The sequence below is a fragment of the Pongo pygmaeus genome, chromosome 3 (assembly GCF_028885625.2).
Source record: "Pongo pygmaeus isolate AG05252 chromosome 3, NHGRI_mPonPyg2-v2.0_pri, whole genome shotgun sequence".
In the NCBI taxonomy this organism is placed as follows: domain Eukaryota; kingdom Metazoa; phylum Chordata; class Mammalia; order Primates; family Hominidae; genus Pongo; species Pongo pygmaeus.
The window spans coordinates 166,343,940-166,357,150 of record NC_072376.2 but is presented as its reverse complement, the minus strand read 5'-3'; the positions used below and the strand labels follow the sequence as shown (position 1 = coordinate 166,357,150).

Sequence of the window (13,211 nt, the reverse complement as noted above, 5' to 3'; positions counted from 1 at the left end):
AATTGAAGTCACACTTAAAGTGTATTTAATATCACAAAACATTTAGATGTGGCATTTCTATACTTAGACTCTGAGGTAATCTCTCATCCTATAGAACTGAGATACTGAATTGTTGAACAGTATATATTCTCAATTCTAGCCACATTTTTAAGGACTTTTTTATTTTCTTGAGACAGTGTCTCACTCTTGCTCAGGCTGGAGTGCAGTGGCACGATCTCAGCTCACTGCAACCTCCGCCTCCTGGGTTCAAGCAATTCTCCTACCTCAGCCTCCTGAGTAGCTGGTATTACAGGTGTGTGCCACCATGCCTGGCTAATTTTTGTATTTTTAGTAGAGACAGGGTTTCATCATGTTGGCCAGGCTGGTCTCGAACTCCTGACCTCAAGTGATCCTCCTGCCTCAACCTCCCAAAGTACTGGGATTACGGGCATAAACCACCACGCCCGGCCAGGACTTTTTTAAGTAAAAAGAAAGCAAACTTTCTTTCTATGTGATAATTTTAATATGAATATTAAAACAAACTTTAAAAGCTATATGATAAATAAGACTGCAATTTCATTAAAAAACAAACTAAAGGCCAATTATATTGATTTTACCAATCTACCTAATTCTAAAATAGACTAGGGAAAAAATCATTCTTATTACTATTTTCTTTCTGTTTGTTGTGAAGGTGGTGGTTTTCTGAGGTGTGATGCTTTCTCTCTTATCTCCGTCTTTTCGTAACACATGTTTAAGCTGGAAGCTGGAAGGAGTAAGTTGTAACTTTAAATGGAAATATGGTTCTTAACAGCTCTTTCTGCTGTTCTAAAAATATCTTTCTTCCTCATGGTTTTAAAAGTCCCAGGTTCTTCTGCAGCTAATAGGATAGGAAAAAAAAAAGCCATTCCAAATGTTTTTCCAATTATAATTTTGGAAGTTTATGATCAATTGGAAAACATGAACTTTTTTAAGAGAAGAAAAGGAAAAGGGGAGTATTTATCTACGTGTCCAACATGGTGCTGAAGGGCTTACAAACTGTCTTATTTAATCCTCCCAAAATTGGAGGTAGGTATTATTTATCCACATTGAACAGATGAGGAAGTAGGCTGAGAGAGGGTCAAGAGGTCACACAGCAAGTAAGGAGAACAGCTTGGATTCTTTTCAAAGCCACCTTCCTCCCACTACACACATGCTGCCTGTGCCTACTGTGTGCTGAGCCTCTTTGTTGAAAATACTGGGGGAAATCACCTTGGATTCCTATCTTATATTTAACCTAAAAATCCACATTTATTTATACTTTGTGGGACACTTATTTCATGTCAGTTTGCTGTTTCACCCTCTGTTCTTACCACTAAAGCATTACCTTACTTAAGAAATAACTTTGTAATAAATGAAACTGCAATTTCAGAAAAAAAAAATCCGAAAGGCCAATTATATTGATTTTACCAATCTATTTAATTCTAAAATAGAGTAGGAAAAAAATAATTATTATATTTTTTGTGTGAAACAGAGGCCTGGACAGGGAGTCAGAGAAACCTGGCTCTAGCATGTTCTTCCAGTGACTAATCGCCTTTGACTAAACATAGTCATTTTAAGTCCAGCCAAAAAAGCTGGATTATAATTCCCGTTCTGCTGTCTGACACATGTGTGGCCTTGGACTCCTGAGGGTCTTAGTTTTGTCTCCTAAATTAGGGATAATAATCATATCTACCTCACAAGATTATCATGAAGATAAAATGAGAATGAACCACAGACATTACAATAACTGGCAAATAGTCCTCAACAAACCTTAGCTATTATTATTATTATTATTATTAGCAAGATGATAAATCTTTAAGATTTCATTATCTTAAAGTGTAGCTTACATTAATATATATGAAAGTTAAGTGATTAGCCCAAGTGACTTATCTTGGGAAAAGTTGTACAAAAGTTAAACTGGAAGCAATCATTAGTTTTACAAAAATATCTTATGCTTTACAAAATGACTCATAAGATTATAAAAAAACCTTAAATAACTGAAATGATTTAATATGTAAACATTTCAGTAATGCAAACATTTTACATTAACGTCCTTTCTTGAACAAAGCTAGCACAAGGTATCTGAATTTCACGTCACAGTAAGTGTGAAGGGAGTTTAGCTATAGTTTATCAGCATTATTATAGTACATACCAGTCCATCTGTTAGCAGCTTCTTTGGCTACTTTATTTGCTTGGCCTGAAAAAAAATTATATATATAAAATGAAATGTATTTATATGTATATATAAAATTATCTTTAGCTATGTATACATTTGTATTTTTTCATATGAACAAATTTTTATAAAATTTATGTATAAAATGGCTATGAAAAAAGCTGAAATAGTGACATAATATTGTATTTTACAAACTCTTGCAAATTCTCAAGGAAATTTAGGGAGTTGCAGTAATATTAGTAATTAATGGAAAGTCAAAGTGAACAATTTCCCTTTCCTAAGTGTCCATCATCATTGTACTTGCTCCTTTAAAGACAACATGTAAGTTTAAATAAGATGTTTTTCAAACAACTCACCATACCAAAATACAACAAAATAAGTTAAATTTAATGATAAGAATTTTACTATATAGGCATTATAAGACCACAATAAGTGTGACTCTAAAAAAAATTTTAGTGATAAGAAAGTAATCTCATAGCAGGAAGTATTTACTTTTACTTTAGAGTTAAATACACATCGTGCTATCAAATGTATCTGTATGTATATTATGTACTTCAAGTTAATCTGCACAGCATGTAACAATGCCATGATTAACGGGGCATTAACTATTACTTACGATGATGGCATTTTTAATTGAAAGATAATTTATATGTCACAAAATTCAGCATAGTAAACTATATAATTCAGTAATTTTTATTTATTTATTTACTTATTTAGGGACTGGGTCTCACTCTGTCTTCCAAGCTGGAGTGCCATGGTGTGATCATAGCTCACTGTAGCCTCAAACTCCTGGGCTTAAGCAATCCTCCTGCCTCAGTTTTCTGAGCAGCTGAGACTACAGGCATGCGCCACCATGCCCAGCTCATTTTTTATTTCTTGTAGAGATAGGGGTCTTGCTATGTTGCCCAGGTTGGTCTCCAACTCCTGGCCTCAAGCGATCCACCCCATCTTGGCCTCCTAAAGTGCTAGGATTACAGGTATGGGGCACCATGCCTGGCTTTCAGTGGTTTTTATGATAGTCACAAAATTGTACAACCATTATAGTATTTAATTCCAGAACATTTTTTTCATCACCCAGAAAAAACCCTTGTGCCCCTTAGCACTCACTCCACATTCCTTCTCCCTCCGTCCCCTGGCAACTACTAACCTAGTTGCTGTCTCTTCTCTATGGATTTCCCTTTTGTGTACATTTCATATGAACGAAACATACGATATGTGGTCTTTTAGGTCTGGCCTCTCTCACTTAACACAATGTTTTCAAGGTTCATTCATGTATCAATACCTCATTCTTTTTTATGCTAGGTACTATTTTACAATTTGCTTATCCTTTCATCAGCTGATGGACATTTGGGCTGTTTCTGCTAATACGAATAATTTTTGTGTGGACATATTTTCAATTATCTTGGGTATATATTTTGGCGAAGAGATAAACTGTTTGCCAAAGTGGTAGCACCACTTTATAATACCACCAGCAATCTAAGAGTTCCAGTCTCTCCACAGTCTCATCACTTATTATTTTCTATTTTTTTTTTGAGACGGAGTTTTGCTCTTGTTGCCCAGGGTGGAGTGCAATAGCGTGGTCTTGGCTCACTGCAACTTCCGCCTCCCAGGTTCAAGCAATTCTCCTGCCTCAGCCTCCCGAGTAGCTGGGATTACAGGCATGCGCCACCACACCCAGCTAATTTTGTATTTTTAGTAGAGACAGGGTTTCACCATGTTGGTCAGGCTGGTCTCCAAGTCCCAACCTCAGGTGATCCACCTGCCTCGGCCTCCCAAAGTGCTGGGATTACAGGCGTGAGCCACCATGCCCAGCCTCGTTATTTTCTATTTTTACATTATAGCCATCCTAATGGGTGTTGATATGGTTTGGCTGTGTCCCCACTCAAATCTCCTCTTGAATTGTAACACCCACAATTCCCACGTGTTGTGGGAGGACCCCAGTGGGAGGTGATTGAATTATGGGGGCGTGTCTTTCCTGCCCTGTTCCCATGATAGTGAATGAGTCTCACAAGATCTGATGGCTTTAAAAATGGGAGTTTCCCTGCACAAGCTCTCTTCTCATCTGCCACCATGTGAGACGTACCTTTCACCTTCCGCCATGATTGTGAGGTTTCCCCAAATACGTGGCACTGTAAGTCCAATAAACCTCTTTCTTTTGTAATTGCCAAGTCTCAGGTATGTCTTTATTAGCAGTGTGAAAACAGACTAATACAAGTGTGAAGTAGTATCTCACTGGGGTTCTGATTTGCATTTCCTAATGATTTTGTGTATCTTTTCATGTGCTTACTGGCCATCTGTATATCTTCTTGGGGGAAGTGTCCGTTCATATCCTTTGCTCATTTTTCAACTGGGTTGTCTTTCTATTGTTGTATTATGAGTTCTTTATATATTTTGGATACTAGACACTTGTCAGATATAGGACTTGTGAATATTTTCTTCCATCCTGAGTTCACTTTTCACTTTCTTTTTTTCTTTTTGTGATGGAGTCTCTGTCACCCAGGCTGGAGTGCAGTGGTACAATCTTGGCTCACTGCAACCTCTGCCTTCCTGGTTCAAGCGATTCTCCTGCCTCAGCCTCCTGAGTAGCTGGGATTACAGATGTGTGCCACCACACCTGGCTAATTTTTGTATTTTTAGTAGAGATGGGGTTTCACCATGTTGGCCAGGCTGGTCTCAAACTCCTGGCTTCACATGATCCGCCCGCCTTGGCCTCCCAAAGTGCAGGGATCACAGGCATGAGACACTGTGCCCAGCCTCTTTTTACTTTCTTGATATTGTACAAAACTTTTTAATTTTGATGAAGTCCATTTATCTACTTTTTCTGTGGTTGTTTCTGCTTTTGGTGTCATATTCAAGGAATTGTTGCTTAACCCAAGGATGAAGAAATAATAAATCCGGCCTGGCGCAGTGGCTCATGCCTGTAATCCCAGCACTTTGGGAGGCCGAGGCGGGCAGATCACGAGGTCAGATCAAGACCATTCTGGCTAACACGGTGAAACCCCGTCTCTACTAAAAATGTAAAAAATTAGCCAGGTGTGGTGGTGGGTGCCTGTAGTCCCAGGTACCCGGAGGTTGAGGCAGGACAATGGCCTGAACCCGGGAGGCAGAGCCTGCAGTGAGCCGAGATCACGCCACTGTACTCCAGCCTGGGCGACAGTTTCATAGTTTTAGCTCTTCCATGTAGGTCTTTGATCCATTTGAGTTAATTTTTTTGATGTAAGGTGGGGGTTCAGATTAATTCATTTGCATGTGGATATCCAGTTGTGCCCAATACCATAAGCTAAAAACATGATTTCTTTCCTGATTCCATGGTCTTGGCACCTTTGTTGAAAATCAATTGGGTTTATTTCCGGACTCTTGATTCCATTCCATTAATCTATGTCTATTCTTTTTTTTTTTTTTGAGACAGAGTCTCGTTCTGTCGCCCAGGCTGAAGTGCAGTGGCATGATCTTGGCTCACTGCAAGCTCCGCCTCCTGGGTTCACGCTACTCTCCTGCCTCAGCCTCCCGAGTAGCTGGGACTACAGGCACCCACCACCATGCCTGGCTAATTTTTTATATTTTTAGTAGAGATGGGGTTTCACCATGTTAGCCAGGATGGTCTCCATCTCCTGACCTCGTGATCCACCTGCTTCGGCCTCCGAAAGTGTGTATGTCTATTCTCATACCACTACCATACTGTCTTGATAACTGTAGCCTTGTAGCGAGTTTTGAAATTGGGAAATTTGAGTCTGTAACTTTGTTCTTTTTCAAGATTCTTTTGACTATTCTGGATCTCTTGCCTTTCCATATGAAACTTAAGATCAGCTTACCAATTTCTGCAAAAAAGCAGCTGAAATTTTGATAGGTTTAGCATTGAATCTGTAGATCAATTTGGGGAGTAGTTCCTTAATAATATTGTCTTTCAGCCGGGTGCAATAGCTCACGCCTGGATTCCTAGCACTTTGGGAGGCTGAGGCAGGAGGACTGCTTGAGCCCAGGAGTTCAAGACCAGTGTAGCAGGACCCCGTCTCTGCAAAAAAGATAATTAAAAAAAAAAATAAGCCAGGTGTAGCAGTGCACACTTCTAGTCCCAGCTATTAATTTTTTTCTATTTCTCTTTCGTCTAGCTAAAGGTTTGTCGACTTTGTGATCCGCTTAAAGAACCAATTTTTGGGCCGGGTGTGGTGGCTCATGCCTGTAATCCTAGCACTTTTGGAGGCCGAGGCGGGCAGATACCAGAGGTCAGGAGTTCGAGACAAGCCTGGCCAACATGGCAAAACCCCGTTTCTACTAAAAATACAAAAAAAAAAAATTAGCCGGGTGTGGTGGCTCATGCCTGTAATCCTAGCACTTTTGGAGGCCGAGGCAGGCAGATCACCAGAGGTCAGGAGTTCGAGACAAGCCTGGCCAACATGGAGAAACCCCGTTTCTACTAAAAATACAAAAAAAAAATTAGCCGGGCGTGGTGGTGGGCACCTGTAATCCCAGCTACTCAGGAGGCTGATGCAGGAGAATCGCTTGAACCCGGAGGCGGAGGTTGTAATGAGCCAAGATCGCACCACTGCACTCCCACAAGAGTGAAACCCCGTTTCAAAAAAAAAAAAAAGCTGCATGCAGTGGCTCACGCCTGTAATTGCAGCACTTTGGGAGGCTGAGGCAGGCAGATCACGAAGTCAAGAGATCGAGACCATCCTGGCCAACATGGTGAAACCTCGTCTCTACTAAAAATACAAAAAAAAAAAAAAAAAAAAGCTGGGCGTGGTGGCGCTTGCCTGTAGTCTCAGCTACTTAGGAGGCTGAGGCAGAAGAGTTGCTTGAACCCAGAAGGCGGAGGTTGCAGTGAGCTGAGATCATGCCACTGCACTCCAGCCTGGTGACAGAGCAAGACTCCACCTCAAAAAAAAAAAAAAAAAAAAAAAAAAGAACCAATTTTTGGTTTTGATTTTCTCCTTTTTCATTTCTCTTTGAATATATTTAAAGTGTCTTTGTCTAGTAAGTCCAACACATGGGCTTTCTCAGGAACAGTTTCCATTGAAAACAGTTTCCACTGAAAACAGTTTCCATTGAAACATTTTTACTCCAGTATGTGAGCCATAGTTTATTTCTTTGTATGTCTTGCAATCTTTTTGTTGCAAAACTGGATATTTAAAATGTTAGCCTGAGTAACATGGTGAAATCCTGTCTCTACAAAAAATACAAAAATTAGCTCAGCACGGTGGCATGTGCTTGTAGTTCCAGCTACTCAGGGGACTGAGGCAGGAGGATTGCTTGAGCCCAAGAGGTTGAGGCTGCACTGAGTCATGATCATGCCACTGCACTCCAGCTGAGGCGACAGTGAGAGTGTCTCAAAAAAAAAAAGTAATAATTAATTTAAAAAATAATATAAGGCGTTGTAATCTCAGCTACTTGGGAGGCTGAGGCATGAGAATCACTTGAACCTGGCCAGGAAGCAGAGGTTGTAGTGAGCCAAGATCGTGCCACTGCACTCCAGCTTGGGTTACACAGCAAGATTCTGTCTAAAAAAAAAAATATATATATATATATATATAAATAGCAACCCTAGAAAGCAGATTTTTCCCCCTCCCCAGGATTGTGGATTGTTGCTTGTAGTAGTTGTTACAATTTGTTTAGTAATTTTCCTGAACTCAATCTGTAAAGTCCATGTTCTTAAGTGTGGCCACTGAAGCTCTACTTGGTTAGCTTAGCGGTCAAGCTATTAATTGAACAGAGATTTCCTTAAACGCTTGGACTAAACCTCTATGAAGAGGTTCTCTTTTCCAACGGGCTCAGCCGTCTTTGCTAAGAGGGTTTGCATGTGCTGCGACATGCGTTCTCAGCAAGGTAGTTTATAACTCTGACTTAGTCTTCGCTTCTTGCTTGCACAGAGCATCAAGGTCAGTTAGATGTGGGGACTGTCCCAGGTTTTTACTGAGAATGTGAACAACCCTAAGCATGCATGTAGGCCTTCTATATTTCCAGGAATATGTTGCTCTTCAAGGCTCTCATGAACATATAATTTAGTTTCTCCTTTTTTTTTAGAAGGGTCTCACTCTGTCACCCAAGCTGGAGCACAGTGGCGCCATCATGGCTCATTGCAGTCTTGATCTCCTAGGCTCAAGTGATCCTCCCACCTCAGCCTCCTGAGTAGCTAGTACTACAGGCACATGCCACCATGCCTAATTTTAAATTTTTTACACAGATGGAGTTTTGCCATTTTCTTCAGACTGGTTTTGAACTCTTGGGCTCAAGCAATCTTCCCAAAGTGTTAGGATTATAGGCATAAACCACTGCATCTGGCCCTTTTAGGCTTTTTGATTAGTCTACTGTTTGCCTCAACTGTTATTCATCAACAATGATTAACTGAGAAGTTAAAATTATTGTTTATAATTGTTATAGACAAACACTCCCCACAGAGAGGATTTTAGCATTGGGCATACCCCAGGCCAGATCAAATAAAGACAGTTTTTCCTACTGGTGTCCTCCAGGGAACCACCAAACATGTAAATAATGACAATTCTTTGGGATCAAGGCTCTTACAGAGCTCCAGCTGCATTTTGCTCCCCTAGACAGTAGGAATGCAGGGTTGTTATCCTTCAAGGTCACTGCTGAGGTGAGAGTGGGAAATGAGTATAGGCAAATTCAATACCGCAAAGCTCATTATTCTTACTCAGAGTCTGCTAATTTTCCTCAGTAGGCTCCTGTAAGCCTTTGGTTAATTTCCAGAGTTCTGAAAAAGTAGACTACAACAATTTTTGCAAGTTTTCTGAAAGGGCAAAGTTTCAGAAGTCTTTACTCCACCTTTTTACTGTCATCCTGGCATTTATTTATAAGAAAATTACTTAAGTACCTCTAAGATATTTTCAAGTATTTTTGTGGGAATTTAATTTCTACTAACATGTTTTATCTGGTCACATTTGAATAATGGTCAGAATAGCTAAATTAAAAAATTCTTTAAAGAATTGTTGCTTTTCCCCTTCAAAATAAATAAGAATTGTTGCTTTTAAATATCACTTCTTTGATATTGCAATTAATGTTTGTTGTTGTTGTTTTGAGACTGTTTCACTCTGTCACCCAGGATGGAGTGCAGTGCGTGATGTTGGCTCACTGTAGCCTTCGCCTCCCCAGTTCAAGCGATTCTCCTGCCTCAGCGTCCAGAGTAGCTGGGATTACTGGTGTGTGTCACCATGCCCGGCTAATTGTTGTATTTTTAATAGAAACAGCATTTCACCAAGTTGGCCAGGCTGGTCTCAAACTCCTGACCCCTAGTGATCTGCCTGCCTCTGCCTCCAAAGCAATTAGTCTTCTAAATACTTGCTTAATGATATCAATAATTCAACTGGCATAATTAAATATATGTATTTCTCACGGGTGTTAATGAGAAATAAGAAAATACATAGCCATGCCGCATATGAACAAATGGTTATGGCTACAGTCACCAAATTGTTCTCTGAATAAAATCATGACAGACTTAGAGATAAGCCTGAGCAATATAATATGGGGGGCTATAGCCATGCTACTAAGAACCAAATCCTATTAAAATCAATTTGTGAAACTCATAAGCCTTTAATCCAGTATAATCTGTTCTGCGTTACCATGATAGCTGAAATCCCATGAAACCCCTATCAAAAAGTGCATTTTAAAAACAATAATTTCATTGAGGAATGGAGATTTGGGGTGAGTAGAGGTTAAAGTCTTAAGAAGTTCTCTAAAGTTAGTGATAATGGGATCACTGGCATCTACTACTTAAATATTTAAATTTCTTGGATTTGTGGGTTTACACTTTTCATCGAATTTGAAAAACTTTAGCTTTTATTTCTTCAGATATTTTTCTGGCTCAGCAACCTCTCCTCCCACCAAAACATACTCCATTTGGGACTGTAATTACACATATCTATAGGTCCCTTGAAGTTGTCTTAAGGCTCACAGATGCCATTTTCATATTTTAAAAATTTTTATTTTATTTATATGGGAGTCAAGGACTCCATATGCTGTCCAGGCTGGTCTCGAACTCCTGGGCTCAAGTGATCCATCCACCTTGGCCTCCCAAAGTGCTGGAATTACAGGAATGAGCCACTGCGCCTGGCCCCATTTTCATATTTTTTAAATTCTTTATTTTCTGTGTTTCATTTTGGATGTTTCTATTGCTGTATCTTCAACTAACATCAATTCTTTCTTCTGCAAAATTTAATCTGCTGGTAATTTACCATCGTGTATTTTTCATGTCAGACATTGTAGTTTTCATGTCCAAAAGTTTGACCTGGGTCTTTTTTATATCTTCTCTATTTCCACTTAACTTTTTGAACATATGGAATACAGTTATAATAACTTTTTAAATGTTCTGGTCTTCTGATCCAAATTTCTGGGTCAATTTTGATTGATGGAGTATTCTGCTCATTATAGATCATGTTTTCCCACTTCTCTCCAGGCCTGGTAGTCTTTGCTTGTATGCCAGACATAATGAATTTTATCTTGCTAGATGTTAATCCTTTTTCAAGAAACAGGGTCTCACTCGGTTGCCCAGGCTGGAGTATAGTGGCACGACCATAGCTCACTGCAGCCTTGAACTACTGGGTGCAAGCAATCCTCCCATCTCAGCCTCTCAAGTAGAAAGGTAATAAAACTGGAGGAAGAAAACTTGACTAAAGTGCATGCCAGCATGACCAGCTAATTTTAAATTGTTTGTAGAGATAGGGTCTCACTCTCTTGCCCAGGCTAATCTCAAACTCCTAGCCTAAAGCTATCTTCCTGCCTTGGCCTCCCAAAGTGCTGGGATTACAGGCATGAGCCACTGTGCCTGGAAAAAAAGATGATAATCTTTAATAAATTTTTTAAAATGCACAAAGCCAGGAAGGAAGGATTCTTACTCTCTCATTCCCAAGTAAAAAATTAATATATCTCTAATAGACTCCATTATAAGTTCTCCAGGATCCATCTTTACATGGTTGTATAAATAACTATTAAAAGATAACCTAGTCTGATGTTGATGAAAAATGATAAAGGCCAAGCATGGTGAATCACACCTGTAATCCCAGAACTTTGGGAGGCCAAGGGGAGAGAATTGCTTGAGGCCAGGAGTTCGAGACCAGCTGGGCAATACAGCGAGACACCATCTCTATAAAAAATAAAAGTAAAAGTAAACTAGCTGGGTATGGTGGCATGTGCCTGTAGTCCCAGCTACTTGGGAAGCTGAGGTGGGAGAATGACTTGAGCTTGCGGGGGTTGAGGCTACAGTGAAGTGCACTGCACTTCAGCCTGGGAGACAGAGCAAGGCCCTGTCTCCAAAAAAAAATCTCACTGAAAACCAGAAAATTTCAGGTTTGTTCTCTCAGTGAGACCTCATATACTGTAATACTCATTCACAATGGCATGTTTTCCTTGGGTTGGGAAATAAATTACCAAAGTTATAAATTCAAGGGTTAAGATAGACAGCAGAATGCAGGCAACCAGTTTAAAATTTCAGTTGCTGCCTCCTCAACTGTGTTATTCCACCCTCCAGAAAGTTCACCGTCCTTTGTATACCCTGAACTTCTTTTCTGAAGTTTTATTACCTAAGAGGTGATGTGTTTGCCAAAAGTGCTACTTGAATCAGACCTACAAGGAATGGCAACATCTTAAATTACATGCCTAAAATACAAGTTTTCCCCACTTCATGAATTGGTCTGGCACAATTCCCTATCTCTGTTAATTTCCTGAACCTTAATGTGATCCACTGGCTCAGGGTCACTATCAGTGTAGGTTACAGTAGTTTAGTAAGCCTAAATAAGAGTTTTATTCATTCCTGAGAGGGCAGAATGTATCAAAATTAAGAAAAGGACTGGGGAGTCAATTGGAGGTGATGTCAGTGAGGGTCACCTGCCCAAGGAAATAGCTGTGGCAGTACAATAGCGACCACGGAGTGGAAAAGCTTATGTCTTTTTGGATATACCTAAGAGTTGTAGGTCCCAGACATAAAAGAGAATGAAACAGGTAAGCAAAGAGGTAGCACACCAAGGAAAAAGTACAAGAATCACACAAAACTGAAATCAGGAAAAAAGGCAAGTAAGAGTAAATGAAGGGTCAGATTTGGTTATCGTGAAACTCAGATTTTTCATGATGAACTGCTAGAGGGCACAGTCATGCTATCCTGAAAATAAATCACCTGAAAGTATTCAACCTAGTTAAGAAAACTGTGCTTGAAGTTCTCTTGCAAGAGAATGAGAAGGTGCTCTAAATAAGGTACACAATGTTCTAAGTCTTCCTGAACAAGCAGTCTGTTTCATTTTGAAGATGAATCATACGCAGGCCTAGCTTCCTAACAGTAACCTTCTACCTGTGAGGTACTCTCCTGTTGTGATGTGCTTGTGCTCACTGAGGATCATCTGGTATTAGTTAAAACTTTCAAACAGATTAGGTGTTTATTTTTGTAGGTGTAGATTTGATTAGCACTTTCTTCTGCAGGACGATGACAAATAAATCTGTGGTCAGCATAAAAGAGCTGACATGTCTCCCGAAATACTTAATTTACAGACAATGACTGGCTCAGGGAGTTCTTCTGCCTCCACCTCTCTTTGAAAATCATCCTGGGTAATCAGCTGAACCAGTGGCACTACATATCACCACCTAGGCTATGTACTCCATATATGTGAATGGTGCCTCCTGGAGTTGTGCAAAGCAGTGACCTGTCTCTAAAATGAAGTTTAACTTTAGATTTACACTAACTGAACTGCTTAAAATTCTTTAATTGTAAAGACCACTGCCAAGGACTAGGCCAGCTTAGTTGCAATCAAACTATCCTCAGGTTAATTTTAACACACCAAATATTTTCCATTTCTTTCAAAGCCTTCTATCACACACTATAATATCAGTTTTTCTATAAGTTTCACTTGGTAAAGTTTCCTAAATAAAAGACAGGCTAAGATAGAAAATTATTTTAAAAGTTATAAATATTTTCCCAAATAATTAAATGCTCTGTCTTTTTACACTCTTTTATCTCCTCAAATATTCACATTTCTATCTTTAAAAAAATATAAACATTATTCAAAACAAGGCTCTGGGGACTCTGGTCTAAAAGAAGGAAAAA

The 13,211-nt window shown here is 39.5% G+C and overlaps 1 protein-coding gene across 8 annotated transcripts in view; it reads right to left on the bottom strand.

Annotated features, from left to right (window-relative positions):
- MND1 (meiotic nuclear divisions 1) overlaps positions 1–13,211 on the bottom strand; it is a 70,667-nt gene that overhangs the window by 4,015 nt on the left and 53,441 nt on the right. For 4 of the 8 annotated variants that reach the window (XM_054484836.2, XM_054484833.2, XM_054484835.2 and 1 more), the window contains 2 exons: positions 5,983–6,182; positions 2,150–2,194 (listed from right to left, as the gene is read on the bottom strand). In XM_054484836.2, the coding sequence (XP_054340811.1) occupies positions 2,177–2,194; positions 5,983–6,182 (218 nt within the window). In that variant the 3' untranslated portion in view covers positions 2,150–2,176. The remainder of the gene's footprint in view (positions 1–2,149; positions 2,195–5,982; positions 6,183–13,211) is intronic. The other 4 variants (XM_054484837.2, XM_054484838.2, XM_054484841.2 and 1 more) reach the window with 1 other exon arrangement.